The 15,678-nt window shown below is 31.6% G+C and overlaps 1 protein-coding gene across 2 annotated transcripts; it reads left to right on the forward strand.

Moving 5' to 3' along the window:
• Positions 1-1,084: 1,084 nt before the first annotated feature.
• LOC135122841 (TATA box-binding protein-like 1) lies at positions 1,085-14,406 on the forward strand. 2 transcript variants are annotated; one of them, XM_064047290.1, is made up of 5 exons: positions 1,085-1,238; positions 1,295-1,555; positions 1,609-2,205; positions 2,256-2,350; positions 12,971-14,406. In XM_064047290.1, the coding sequence occupies exons 3-5, from the start codon at positions 1,631-1,633 to the stop codon at positions 13,159-13,161; spliced, it is 861 nt and encodes a 286-aa protein (XP_063903360.1). In that variant the 5' UTR covers positions 1,085-1,238; positions 1,295-1,555; positions 1,609-1,630; the 3' UTR covers positions 13,162-14,406. The 2 variants fall into 2 exon arrangements, with proteins under 2 accessions (XP_063903360.1, XP_063903361.1); XM_064047291.1 differs by lacking the exon at positions 1,295-1,555.
• Positions 14,407-15,678: the final 1,272 nt, after the last annotated feature.

Raw genomic sequence — 15,678 nt, forward strand, 5'->3', positions numbered from 1 at the left:
AATTAATTAATGTTTTCTTTCACAAATCAAATAATTTTAACAGTCACTGTTCTGTTTTTCAGATCAGGAACGTACATTTAAATTAATATCGATATTTAAAAAATAAATTAATTAAAACTTTGTTATGTCAAAGTCCAATTTCCTGTGGGTCGACCATACATACAAAATTTGGCAACAATCAGTTCGGTAGTTTCAAAGATTATCTGTCTAATAAAAATCGACATAAACAGACAGACAGACGACGGACAGTCGGAAACGGGGACCACTTTTTTCGTACATTAGGGGTCATGACACGTCGAGAAAACATGAAAGTAATAAATCTTGGCAACCTGTTTAAGAACTTACAAAATGAATTTATTTAAAATGTTGGTAAGACACTAACACGTATTGATTATACAGAACAGTGACTACAATTTATTTATTCACCCCCTTCTAAAAAGTTGATGGTGTTTCAAAAACTCAGGAAATCAGTGTTCATCAGTTTAAAAGTTTTTAAATGAAAGTTTATTAAAAATAGAGTTTGAAGAGAAATTATACTGATGTTTTAGTAACATACTTATACATAGTTTGTTAACTATTTTAAAAACATTGAAATCATTGAAAATAGACTTTATTGACGAATGCACTCTAATAAAATTTTTATATGCTAAGCTGGTTGTACTTCGTACGAGCGGGAAGTTCGGTGTAAATAATTTTAGATTAAATTTTCTGTTGTGTGCTAATAATTTTCACCACAGTGAACATAATGTCAGTGTTCCTTATTTTATTCACATTTATCATATCGCGTCTCTTTTTAAATTTAGGGTGACTGACACAGCGGAGAACCCAACCTTTTTTAATAAAATTGATTTTTGTTGGAAATCTATAATATTATGAATTCCGCTTTAAAGACATTAAAAATGATATTTATTACTTAAATTGAAATTCTGCTTTCTGACTAATCTGTATATTTTCTTGAAATTATACAATGACTAATAAAATTTGCAAAATTGATTAAAATTTAACCAATTGAAGTACGACTACCGCTGCGCCCTCTTCTGTTAAACGACGCAAGCACCACCTGAAAGTTAAAAACCAGCAGCGCCGTTCCCGTCAGTGCGATTTTGTCGGTAGTGAGTGTATCATGGCTTCGCACAATGGCAAGAATTTCATTAAATAAAATTTACGTCAAAAATCGCGCAAAAGGGACCAAAACATCAAAATTGAAAATCTGCATAACTTATACAAAGTGTTTATAGGTAAGATACGTGCTAATTTCCACTCCTTTCGAATTCAGACAAATTGTGCATTTAAGGACTTCCTTCCTGTGTGTGCCAAAGATACAAACTCGTGCTGCATTTTAATTGTCCACAACAACAACCCAGCCTTTGTCCCAAACCCAAAACCATGCACACACAACCGGCCAGCAAGTTATCGTTGTCCTAGAAACGCAGGGAACACCCCTCATTCTGTCAGATATTTTTGTTCCATGACATGCAAGTCATTAATTTAGTGCTTCGTCCTTAATTTTTAATTGGCTGGAAGTGTGAGGGAGGCTGCGACCGGTTCAATTGGGGTTTGCTCGCTGCTAACGCTGCCAGAGAACGCTTCTAACCCAGCACTTTTCAGGAGCAGTCGAGGGGCTGTCAGTATGATGGCCACGGCTGTCCAGAAGAACAGCCTCAAAGGACTCCCGAACGGCAACGGTCTAGTCCACCAGGCGCTCAACGGCTACGGAGGCGTGGAGCAGGTCTGCGCCCCGGTGCAGGAATGTGCCCCAGTCGAGGAGTCTTGCGTTGGCGAGGGCTCCGCGCTCCCACAGACTGAGCTCGTGCCCGTCAGTGACAGTGCGGCCGAAGAGCCTGAGATAGACATTATGATAAACAACGTGGTGTGCAGTTTCAGTGTTCGGTGCCACTTGAACTTGCGCGAAATCGCTCTGAACGGTATCAACGTGGAGTACCGCAAGGAAAACGGCAAGATTACCATGAAGCTACGCAGGCCCTACACCACGGCCAGCATCTGGTCCTCTGGCAAGGTCACGTGCACTGGAGCCACCAGCGAGTTACAGGCCAAAATCGCAGCGAGGAGGTTCGCAAGATGCTTGCAAAAGTTAGGCTTTAAAGTGCGGTTTAACAACTACCGGGTGGTTAACGTGTTGGGGACTTGCTCCATGCCTTTCGCTATCAAGATTAACTCGTTTTCGGAGAGGCATAAAGAGGCAGAGTAAGTTTAGCTGTGATGGTAAAACGTGGTCTTAGTTTATTTTTTTGCAGCTATGAACCTGAGTTGCATCCTGGAGTCACGTACAAACTACTGAGTCCCAAAGCCACCTTAAAGATATTCTCAACGGGCAGTGTTACTGTTACAGGTAATTGTACCATTACATACACATGGTTGATTGTGGTTTTTATGCTGTAGTTGTGATAAAAGTTATTTGTGTAAACTTTGAGGTTGAGGCCACGTCAGTTTATAAATTATGAATAGTTTTCACGTTTACACATGTTTCCTAAATATTGTCAATAAGTGTGGGTTATATCACGTGACCTTTGCCTGGGTTTTTTAGTAAAGTTTTGTGATTGTTATGTAATATCGCGTTAGATTTTGTGTTCCCGTTAACACTTAATAAGGCTTCACACTAGTAAGATTGTCATAGACTTACTAATTCTCACTGTTTTCAGAGCGTTTTATTAAATTTTACACATTTTATTATATTTTTTCTTTGATAAAATGAAAATGTTTACAAGTGGGGAGTTCCTCTGATTTATATACCCTATGATGTAATATTTATTTCAATAACAATATCCAGTTTAATATACAGGGCGCTTATATTACAACTAAATAACTATATAAATTTAAAAACAATAATAATAAACAAATGTACATTAGGTTTACAAAAATTTCAATTTCTTATCTGGATTTTTCAGATAAAAAATTTAAAAGTTGTAAAAATTGATCTAAATTTATTTAGAGAGAATTTTCCTCTCCCCTGAAGCACAACTAATTCTGCATTCATATCGGAGCGCATTCTTCACTAAAAATGTATTTAATCACATATTATAAGAGTTAATATTTTAACTTTACTATATGTAATGCCATAACCTTACTCATCAGTTATACGAATTTCAGGAAAATTAAATGGGTTGTTCTGAGAATAATAAAGTGAATATGAATGTTTTGTGAGAAAGGTGAAACCGTGAATTGGTTTATACGTTTGTCATTTTTGCATAGAATTTTCATATCATTCCTAAATAATTAAATCACATTCTGTGTTGCATGTTTCAAGTGGGATTATGAATTTATCAGCGTTTTATTGGGGACAAGTATATAAATTTTGATATGTGGATTGGAATACTAATTGTAAGAGTGTGTTTTCAGTATTTCGGAAAAATTTGATAAGCTGTGTTGGGTTTATTTAGTAAAATAAATTTATGTATTCATTAATTTCTTTTAAGTAATTAAAAAAAAACATTACCAATCACAAACATAACATCTTTGGACAAAATGTCTAACACATATTTAATACATTTTTACTTCGCAAGCGTAAGTAAGGAAGTATTTTAATAGGGTTCATCCGACTAATGACTATTTTTATGTTTTCTCGACGTTTCATAGCCCCTAGAGTACGAAAAAGTAGGTCTGGTCTGTGTGGAGTTTTATTAGACAATAGTCTCTAAAAGTACTGCACAGATTGTTGTAAAATTTTGTATGTATGTTAAGAATGTTCTGTAGATGGTAATCGTCCCCATGAACAATGGGTTAACGTCATTTCCAAAATTTTCAATACTAAATGTTATAAAATAAGATTGGTAAGGTTTTATCTTAGATATCCAGATTTTTGGGAAAGAAGTCAAAATTGTGTAACATTTTACAATTTCACTACCCAATTAAGTCATATTTGTTTAGTACATAGACGTAGAAGAGAATGGTCGCAATATCCATCCACCTTGGAAAATCGGCAATCTCCGAGGTTGTTGTCTAAAACTGTATTTTCTGTCTAATCCTTGGTCAACAGGTTCACTTCAAACAAGAAAATTTTATATTGAAGGCAATGAAAAGTATGCGAGAACGCAATTCCAACAATTTATAATGTGGCTGAATTAACGTCAAAATTACCGGTTCTTGGCATAAAAATGTTTATGAACTTCAGCAGACTATTTTGGAAAAAAAGCAACTTCATCAAAAAATTGCAAAATGAAAATTTAAAGTTACAAGAAAAAATAACGCGAAGGGTTGAAAAGAAATTAATATTTTGAAAGCAAACATTTCAAGTTTAGAAGGACAAGTAGTAAATTACAAAAATAAGGACGTTTATGCACAACTATGAAAAATTGGTCGAAGATTACTTGGACAGAACTTCCCTTAAAAGATTTGATTTTGAGAATTTTATTGTTTTTTATGGCAACCATTATAAGCTTCAATAAAAATATGCTTGAGTAAAGGTAAAGAAACGTGCTAAGCGTTTGTTGCAAGTGAGTTTTTCTATTACAGAATTTTGTGTTGATGTTATCCACATTTTTGCAAGGACGCATATATCAGTTTGGGTATGTGCATTGTAATACTAATAATAAAAGTATTGTATTATTATTGTTATTCTTGAATTTATAATCTATAAAATAATGAAACAATTTAATCACGTCTAATAACAGAGGTGCGACTGAACACTGAACTGAAAATAATTTATGATACTTGTAATTGAAGACAAACACTTATCAACCTGTAGACGTGAGAGTGAAACAGAAACTAAACTAATAAATATTTCCTACGAATTGCAATAGCCGGATCACAATGCCGACGGTCCAGACTTTTTTATTGCTCTGATTTCCGCTTATTCAATAAAACACTACATTTTATTTTGATTTTCGATGTTGTAATTCACATTTGGTTAATTATAACTTGTCTAGATCTGGAGGAAGCTCAGCATCCCCTCGCCTTCCCTTAACTGTTTAGGGGTTATGAAATATCGCGAAAATATGAAAGTACTAAATTGTCCGACGGACTCTATTACTTAGGTTATCCTCGATAAGAAAAACAACTTGAAAGTGTTTATGTTTATACATCGGAAAAATTTCGGAAAAATTTGACAAGCTGTGTTGGGTTTAATTAGTAAAATAAATTTATTTATTCGTTAATTTTTTTTAAACAATTAAAAAAGCATTACCAACTAGAAACATTTAAATCTTTTGACAAAATATGTAACATATATATTTAATACATTTTTACTTCCCAACCGAAAGCTAAGAAAGTATTTTAATAGGGTCCATCCGACCAATGGCTACTTTCATTTTTTCTCGACGTTGCATGGCCCCCAGAGTACGAAAAAGTAGGCCTTGTCTGTGTCGAGTTTTATTAATCTATGAAACTACTGCACGGATTGTTGTCAAATTTTGAATGTAAGTTAGGAATATTGTGTAGATGGTAAAACGCTAACCAATTTGTCTAATCATCTCCACCAACAATGACATGGCATCATTTCCAAAATTTTCAATTAATCAAAATTTATAAAATAAGATTGTTTAGTTTTCATTCTGGACATCCAGATTTTATGTAAAGAAATCAAAATTGTATAACAACATTTTACAATTTAACTACGAAATTGTAAAAACCAAGTACTCATAATACTCGTAACAATCAGCTTTCGTTTTCTTTTAACACAAATGCCGCCACTGGTGCTTGTTATCTCAACATGCTAATAGTCAAATTCTTTTAAAGTATAAACATAAACAATTGAAGTTAAGTATGTACTGAGAATACATTTTACACTTGTTTTTAATTTATGGAGGTTATTACAAAACAAAAATTTAGCGATTCGTATACCATCTGCACAATTGTGTTAAAATGCACCCAAAACATCACAGTAATCAGTGCAGTGGTTTTAAATATTATCTGTTGATGAAGGCTCGACAAACGGAAGCGAGAGGCGAGAGGCGAGAAAGTAAAAAGATATTTTTTAAAATGACCCGAGAAGTAAAATTCCTATAACTAAACAAAATATGTGTGGAAGTTTTGTGACAGTGACATAAAAATCGAAATTACATTTACATTACAATGAGAAGTTCCGTTTTCTGAAGAAGTTGTCCACGTTCAAGTGACATGAGATGGTGACTTAACTCTTTATTTGTTTTAAAAAAAGCGTTTTCCTATGGCAATTTTTAAATTTGCTGCACGATGACGCAATATAATCAACACAATTTATGTCACTATTACCAAATAATCTAAATTCACTCACACATGCTTGTGGATAATCCTTTTAAAATTTTTTGGTTTTGCAACAGAAATTTGACACAATTAACGTGTAAAGGACGAATCATTAAGTTCTCAGCACTTTAGATAATTTAGTGTTTATGGACATTAATTAATTTAACACAAGTGTGTTTACAAACAAGGTTTAAAGCCGAATCAATAAAATTAGCTTTAAATGTCTTACTGAAACCAAGATAGCCTCATTTTAGCTGTTTCGGCTTTTTAATAGTTTTTTAACCTAATTGGAATGAAAATGCCGCATTGTCCATTTTCAATAGCACTAACAAAACGACAACGCGTTAATATTGTTACGCCCTGGTTGCTCTGAAAATTGTTTACGATTTCTGCAACCATCGATAGATCGAATATGTGCTGCCACAGTCGTGCTATTTAAGTCTAAAGTGCTTCTGTAGACTGTAAGTAATTATATTACAATCACTTATCAGTGTCGTTTGATTTAACAAACTTAATTAATTGACTATCAACAGAGAATCATACCTTAAAACACATGAAAGCCTCGCTGTGTCCCCAATTCTCTTTGTGTACACGAAGGGTGTTTTATTTGTGTTTCTACTTGGTTCAGAACACACAACAATTGCCAACAGTCGCTTTTTCATAAACAAGCGAGCGCTGGCTATTTCAAAAGAAAATATCAACGTATGAATAATATCAGATTTAAAAGTGGCTTTTGATATCTTTCGTCTGTTGAGTATATTTGTTTGTGGAATTTGTATTATTAACGAAACAAATGTAAAAAATAATAATAATTAAAAACAAACTTAAACTTTGTTTTTTACAGGGCATTGTTTTCAGAAAAGAGCAAGTAATAAAGTAAAGATAAATAGTTTTTCAATATTGTTGTGATTAAAAAAAAACAAATTAATGTAATATTTTTAACTGATGTTTAGGTTTCAAATTTGTATTGGGTCACTGTGATAAATTAAGAATAAAAAAATCCCTTACGACGTGATAAAAATTAATCTATTATCTACTTATTAAATACGCCTTTGCGTTATGATGTCAGATGTGATATTTCGTTGTTTTATAATTTTTAAATTACTGAATTAAAAAAAAAACACATTTAATCATGTCTGAAAAATTCAGTACTTATGAAACAGCTGAAAAATATTTCGTACTTATGCATTGCGTGTAATTATTCGATTTATCTATCGATTGCATGCAATAAGTTTAAAGTCTAAAGTCACATTAAATTAACTATTGCTATTCACAATCATTAAAACTAAAGTAAAAAACCAATACTTGCTTAAACAATCCCATGTTTTCGAAATGTTTAAAATCTAAACTTTCCGAATTTGAGATGAACCATGTGCCTAATTTATTTTTAATTACAATATTTACAGCTTATTTCATAAATCCCCAGCCTTTCATTACGCCCTATTTTATCCCTAGGATTTCTTAGAAGACTTCGAAAACTCTGCCCGGATCTATAAACAACTTTAATACTGAGTCCACATATCTTTATTTGACTTGGATTTAAAACATTTATTGGGCAATCTAAATACTTTCATAATGGTTTTTCTCATTCATCATATAGCAACTAATTCAAAAGATGAGTGTACTCGAAAAATTTTTACAGATGTAGTAATATTTTAATCGTAACAGATTACTATCTTTTGTGAAGTCAGACTAGATAATTTAATTCCATATCTCTTGATTGAATTCAATTTCTTTTTGTTTTTCTGAAGTTATGTCGCAACTGACATCGATATTTCCCAATTTGAGACAGTTTCTTAAAGGTGCTGCCATTAAATATCTTAATTTCAGTTTGCTGTACTTGGATGTATTTTTTTTGTGTGAATTGTGCGTATTTGGAATGAAAAGGGCAGCTAACCAGAACGTAAGTTAAACAAAGTCTGCAATTTATCTGATCGTGTTTTACCGTACGAGACGGTGAAAAAAGTTTTCTTTTGTGTTTTTTTTTTCACTTGAAATAATATCCTGTTAAAAAAAACTGAACAAGTACATTTTTTTTTGTCGCAATATTGCATAAAGCCTCAGTTATTAGTACAAATGGAAAGCGATCCTTCAAAACAGTGCACATTATTAAAATCTCAAGAGGTAAAAGTGGACACAGCCAAAATCAATATGTTATTTAACATAACTTTATTCCGAGCGGAATACCTTGTAGATAATTATACCTTGTTCACGGATAAACACTGCTCTAATAAAACACTGACTAATCCAAATTACCCATGGAGCAAGATACGAGTATTAACGAGCCTGCTTGTGTCGGTGGAAACATTTGTTCGTTGAAATATATTTTTTTTAAAGCGGACTTGTGTTGGCTTCAGTTTAATGCAGTTTAGGTATGTATTTAATTAAAAATGTTCTTTACTGTTACTGAAAACTGCAAAAGATAAAGAACCTTACGATTGCGTTAAATACCGTACGATGGTGTTATTTAAAGCAGCAGTGCACTAGTTTTTATGCGCAACAACACAGGTTTTATTTTTTCTTTGCGTTGAATATATTACTTTTTATGATAAAAACGTGGCTTATAATTCGCTAATAACTATTTTTTATCAATTATTACTGTGAGGTTGTAAATTGAATATGAGTTAATTAAAAACAAGTTGGAAGATGACTAAATATTGATCACGCGTTGCGCAAATTAATTGGGTGTTTTAGGACAAATAGAGAATAGTAATTTTGTGGAGGCGCCTATGCGGTTTCCTAATTATAAAGGGGTTTATGCAGAGTTGGCACTATTGGAACACCTGACAAAATTTTAGTTTTAAGAAAACTGTTGTGAACTAGGGAAATTTTAGTTTTTACCAAGGTTTGGCGTTCTGTCCTGTCCGATATGACGATTTTTTCACCACTAAGCTCAATCGATGACAAAGACTGGACCATCTGTCTCTGTCAACGGATATGAAAGAAGTTGGCCATCTCCACGTCATCAAATTTGCATTATGTTGTAACAAATGGCGCTAGCTGTGGAGAATGTGTTGATTAAATAGGTTTTTTTAACCCAGTCTCGGGTTGAACGGAAGTTTTAAAATAGACCGATGTACACTAGACTAAGTTGTAAAATATATTGACGAAAACCATTCATTTCTATCTTGAATCGTTTGAGAGATCTGACGGCGATGTGATAATTGCTCTAATTCGGTTAAATATTCAAGAGTGAATAAAGATGATTTAAGGATTAAGATGAAGTCTGTGTCGACTTATTCCAGTGTTTTTGCCAAATTGCATTGAATTTATTCCAGACTTTGTAGGCAAAAATTTTCATATTTTTCCAGTTGTATGTTGTCATTGTTTGTTTTTAAAATAACAAAAAAAAACACGTGTTGTTAATATTGTAATGTATTAAATATTTTTTATCTTGAAACTGCAGAAGGTGTTCCGTTCGTGGTTGTACGTCACGATTTCTATTTTTGGATGAAAAAAAATAACTCCAATTACGACGACGACGAGATGAAAAATTTATAAGGGTGATAGACATCTAGAAAATTGGAACTTTAATAGATTCCATTAAAGTTCTGGAGCACATTTGTAATTCTAAAATTAAACCTTGTTCAAAAATATTTAATTCCACTTTGGTAGATATGACATCGATATATCACTATCTTTTATTCAAGGCCATTTTTTTACAACAGCAACTTCATCGTGGAAATCCCTAGATGTCACTTTTAATGCAGTTTTTTCAGCAGGAATCCCATACAAGTGTCCCTAAAAATTATCACCATTTAGACAGCCCGCTGTAAATATCTTAATAAAATTAATTCCTCCAATAATGTGCAACTAAATCGTTTTCAATAGCAGATGCATTAAACAGAAGTTGACTTCGTTTTTTATATTACAGAATTGTTTAAACATTTACACATCTGAAGAAATCTAAATCGGTTGTGAAATTATTAAATGTTGGTTGTTGTACTGTGTATTTGTATAAACAAAAATATTTGTTGTGGTTGCATTAATGTTATAAAGTAGGATTTTGTGTTACTTTTAATTTTCAAAGTAAATATTGCACCGATAGATGTTGCTACGAAAATAATTTAATTTGTAATTGATGATGTAATGTAAAATTTAGATGAGGAGTGTATTGTAGATTTCCGTTGATAATTGACGATGTGATTGTAATCTAGATTTGGTGGAAGTTTTTAATATTGTGGAATTTTAATTTGAATGTGATAGTAAATTTACGCTATGGAGATAAAATTATTAAAAATGTCATGATAACACTTCAAAATCCAAACTGTTAAAAGTTTATTGTACGTGATAAAATAAAAGTTCTTTGTTTTAAATTACAATAAATTTTCCTAGACTTACTTTATTAAAAATATTGCAGATAGTATTCTAGGTTTTGATGTCTACCAACTTTTGAATGTCGTTTATTGTCAGAAACTAAAATATATTGTAATGAGAATATAATTCATGGATCACATGACCCCATTTCTTCCAATAGAATTTGTCCATGCCCTTAGTTACATGTCTATCACAGCGATAATAATTTGATTGCCTTATTGTGGTCTGTTGCTACCTAAATTTAAAAACTGTCAAATTTGACAAATTTTAGAATTTCATAATTTTTTTTGTCTATTATGGCTTGCCAACGTTGGGGGCAAGCTCAAAACGACGAAATCAATTCTATTATCAAAAAATATGTTCATTTATTATATTCTCATGTTGAATATAACTCGTGATATGATTAATAATCGAAGATATGGCTCGTGAAACCGAAGCAGCACATTCAACTCGTGCTTCGCACTCGTTGAATCTGCAGCTCGGTTTCACTCGAAATATTATCGATAATAATCATATCACTTGTTATATTATAATTGATAATAAATGGAACGGTTGCTCAGTCTAAAAATTGAAAAACTAAAAAAAATTAAAAAACTAGTAGCCCAGCGTAAAAATTTTAATCACCACTTTTACAATTTGTATTTTTTTTTTTTTTTTTCTTAAATAAAGCAACGTTTTCAAAAACAACCCGTACTAGATTAAAGAAGAACATTTTCAAAACAGTACTCCAGAACGTTTATGTGGAATCTTCGAGCACTAAATCATTTGTTTACAGACAATTTATTTCAATTTTATTCAATAATTTACTATTATTACACGACGTGTTAGTTTGGAAATACGACAAAATTTATTATTTCAACAGGACGGTGCTCCTGCGCATTATCATAGAAGGGTCCGGGATTACCTCGATCTGGTCTTCCCCAACAAGTGAGTCTGGAGGGGTCTGTTAACTCTTGGCTTCCCATAAATCCAGATATTACGCCTTGAGATTTTTTTCTATGTACTACAGTTAAAAAAATAGTTTACCAAACTCCAGTTGACAGTATAGCATATTCGGAAAATAAAATAACAAAACCCAGTGGAAGAAATTATGGGCGACATTTTGAGCATTTGTTACAGTTGTTAAATAAATTTTTATTCTCAATTTCAAAACTTACGTTTTTGTAAAAATTGTGATAATATCCGAGATAATGACGGTTTAATATTTTGATAAATTTTCATAGCAGTAAATTCTTGTTTAAATTCGAGGGTTTCACAAATTGATATAGAAAAAAAGTTTAAGACCAAAGTTGTACAATTTTTTGAGCACCCTATACTAAAATTATTTTCAAATCGAGTACCCTATATGTCCTTATAAATCTTCTCAGGCTTTAAAACCATGGTATATTCGAAGTAATTTCATTTTCTTGATATTTTTTATCAATGGAAGGGTTCACAAAAAAATCATAATAGGGTTATTTTTAAAATCTGGCTCACAATATTTTGTAGAGAGATAAATAAATATACGTGGTTTATTGTGGTAGAAATAAAATTGGATGTTAATATACAGAGTATTTATAAAAAATTAAATTGTAACAATTTTCAAATATCGGTATTTCAGTTTTTTCAAATAGAACACTTCTTTTATTACTCCATCGTTTTTTGTTAACTATTTTTTATATTTAGAGTTAATAGGTATTGAGACACCTCGACATTTTAAAGAAAAAACAAAAATAGAGTTCGATCCATAAAATATAGGCTTTTTTGAAAAAACTGAAATGTCGTTTTCATTTTTTTTTATAAACACTTTGTAAATGTGTAAAAATATATAGGGTAATAATCTATTTAAAAAACCAAGTTGTGCGATGTACCACAAAAACAAAACAGTCTGTATAGTTGAAAATAATTTTAGAGACATTGAAATATTAATGAACAGACTATTTTTTGTTAGATAATCAACATGATTATTTTAAAGGTGATAAGTGTTAATACTTAAAAACCTCGACACAAAAACAATAAACCCTTAAAAAGTTCGAAATTGAATTATATGAACGGAGCTGACTCGTATACCAACTGTATTTTAATATGAACTGATTATCTTGAAATAGCCAACAACTATTTCGATTAAAGCAGCTTTCCAAACAAAAAAAAAAAAAAAACGTATTGAAATCGAATCATCCGTTAATACCACAGACAGAAATTAGAGATTCGGTGAAAATGGTAACTTTATCGTATAATTTACTCGTAAGCATATTATTTTGAAGATAAAGTTATGGGCAAAAAATGATAATGAACCGGGAAATGGTGTTGTTTTTTTTTTTAAATTAGTGATAAAATTTAAATTTTCCATGTGTCACTAAACTTAAACATAGACTGAACTTAAAACTTAAAAAAGAGATAACGTTAGGCACTAAATCTGAATTGTTAACTGCTGCCACTATAAATTTTCTTCGAGTTAAACATTAATTTTTGTTATTAATTGCTTGTCTGTTTCCAGCGCCAAGTGTGGCAGACGTACAAGCCGCCATCGAATATATTTTCCCTTTGGTTTATGAATTTCGTAAAGAACGTACGCCAGAAGAAATAGCGCAATTGGCTCTGAAAAAGTCGCGTCAAATGGCGCACAGTCCCGCCTACGACGAGGAGTTCCCGGAGGAAGAAGAGGAAGAAGAAAGTGGATGGGATTAGAGTGCTAGTGATGGTGTTCTTTATAGATATAATTTGTTTAGACTTTTTCTCGATTTCTACGTTTTCGTGCTTACTTGACACTTCTTTGAAGATTTGGATCGTCCCTTTCTCGTAAATTTTACATTAAATTTTACAATCAAAACTTTAGCGCAATTTATTTTATTTGACTAGTGTATAGTCCCCGGTTTTATCATGACTTAACGGACGATTCAGATATTTCTAAGACCCAATACGAATAATCGACTGTTTTTCACACTCATGTATAAAATATCGTGTATCTGAGTATCATTAATAATTTATTTCATATATTTAGATAGAGCTGTAGGACTAATCGACTGATTGAACTACTCTTAGAGTACGAGTGGCAATAAGTGATAAGTGACCCACGATATTTTAGGTCCGCAGCTTTTAGAGTAATTTCACGTAGAAATAAGGCCTAGCATCGTCAATTTGTACTTTATACAGCCAGTAAATTGCACTTGATTCTTCGGTTGTGTGTTGCTGCAGTGCTTTTCCTGCTCTATCTTTCTTTAAAATTTTAGTCAAACTCAAACCGTCTGTGGGTTGCTTTTATGTTGTGAAATATTTATAGAACTTGAAATCGAACACATCTGTCAATTTTCGGCCTATACTGTTTCCTTTTCAGTGTTTGTTACCTTCGGCGCGTTGCATTTAAAATTTAAACGAGAATATTTTCGAGTAAAGTTTAATCGTGACGGGCTAAACAGTCCCTTACTAACATTTTCGTATGAGTGATCTACGCTTCATCATTTTAAATAAAAGTAGATCTTTATTATAATTGATGTTTCCAGGTAATTAACACTCGTACTGTAAATTGTGTCGTCAAAGTAAATGTGATTCAGAGTAACCACACTTTGTGTAAGATTGACTGTAAAAGCAATTAGGAACTCCCTGAGCCTTATTAATAGTAATAAAATAATAACTAATAAAGACAGATCTGTAATTTCGTAACAAAATTGTTTTCAATTATGAGAAGACGTGCAAGTAAAATTGCTGATTTTAGACCCTCCGTGTATTTGTTCCTTCACAGATGTCAAAATATGTGTAATGTTAATGTATACCAAATCAATAATTTAGTAGTAAATGGATCCTTGGATCATGTTCTAGATATTAATTAATTGCTTTCTTAAGTTAAAGCTTGTTCTGATAGTGTGTATTATAATTTTTATGCGTATCTACTGTATTCTGAATGTAGATTTAATAAAGTTTTCTCATTTTGTTCAATATGTTATTTTATTTAAATAAAATAAACCACCACCAAAATATAAGTAAACCGACCATTCTTTTGGAGTTTTAATTTACATTTTTAATTACATTTCAAACAAAAATATCAAATTGATGTATTTATCTATGGTCATAATATTATTGTAAACTCAAAATTATAGTTCGTTTCAAAATAAATGGGGTATGTGAGCATTTTTGCCACCCGTCACAGGTAAATAATAATAAAAAGCACAGTTGATACACCAAATAAGAATATTAATAATACAAAATACAATAGGAAAGTTATGTAGGAGATCCCACTTTATGTCTAGCCGCAATGTTCAAAAATTTTTAAGCCAGATAATACAGTCAATCATCAAAAAGCAATATTGGAGTTGGTAAAATAGGCCACACTTAATACACAGCTGTATCAGAGTGTATATAACATTATAGAAGTAACTTATGAACAATGACGTCTACCACCATAAACCTAAAATGAATGTAGACTAGGCACTATGATTTGCATCGCGTCGCCTGAGAACTTGTTTGATCTACAGACCAGAGCGCACTCAGGCCAATGTCGACTCTAAGCGTTCAGAAACGATTTGATCTAGTTATAAGCGATGTGCCGTGATTTGATACACATACTAAAAGAATTGCTTGGTTGGACTTTACAACGAATAACTAAACATGCTACTATTTTTGATTAATTAAGAAATCATTCTTTAATTATGTTTGGTACTAGCAAAATTCCGCAAAATTAACCATATCGTTATCATGCAATAGATTTTTTTCGGAAAAGTGTAGTTATTTTTATCTTTTAATAGGATCTACTTTGCATGAATTTTTATTGATTTTTTAATTTAAATTTTTAGAAGTTTTTCTCCTTTTCAATTTTACGATTTTTAAATACATACTTCGATTTAAAATTTTTGACTTTTATGAACTCTGATTTTTCATTTCTTCAATCTTCAATTTTTCAATTTTTTAGGTTTTTCATTTTTCAATTTTTAAGGCTTTGATTTTTCCACTTCACTTTTTTGACCTTTTGATTTCCCAATTGTTCAATTTCTCGATTTTCAATTTTTCGACTTCTCAATTTACCGATATTTCAATTTTACGTTTTTTCAATTTTCCCCTCTTCAATTTTACGATTTTTAAATAATTCGTTTTTGCAGTTTTTCAAATTTGACTTTTATAAAATCAGTTTTTCGATTTTTCATTTCTTCAGTTTTCAATTTTTCCATTCTTTAATTTCGCAGTTTTTGGATATTTTAGTTTTGAGATTTTTCA

Source organism: Zophobas morio, unplaced genomic scaffold (genome assembly GCF_036711695.1).
Source record: "Zophobas morio isolate AGI-343-1 ecotype UQ-CSIRO unplaced genomic scaffold, CSIRO_AGI_Zmor_V1 ptg000005l, whole genome shotgun sequence".
Lineage (NCBI taxonomy): Eukaryota > Metazoa > Arthropoda > Insecta > Coleoptera > Tenebrionidae > Zophobas > Zophobas morio.

Bases quoted from the DNA above. Each gene is read 5' to 3' on its own strand.
- LOC135122841 (XM_064047290.1), top strand. From the start codon at position 1,631: ATGATGGCCACGGCTGTCCAGAAGAACAGCCTCAAAGGACTCCCGAAC. The intron at 2,206-2,255 runs GTAAGTTTAGCT...ATTTTTTTGCAG, and splicing joins GAGAGGCATAAAGAGGCAGA to CTATGAACCTGAGTTGCATC. The intron at 2,351-12,970 runs GTAATTGTACCA...GTCTGTTTCCAG, and splicing joins GGGCAGTGTTACTGTTACAG to CGCCAAGTGTGGCAGACGTA.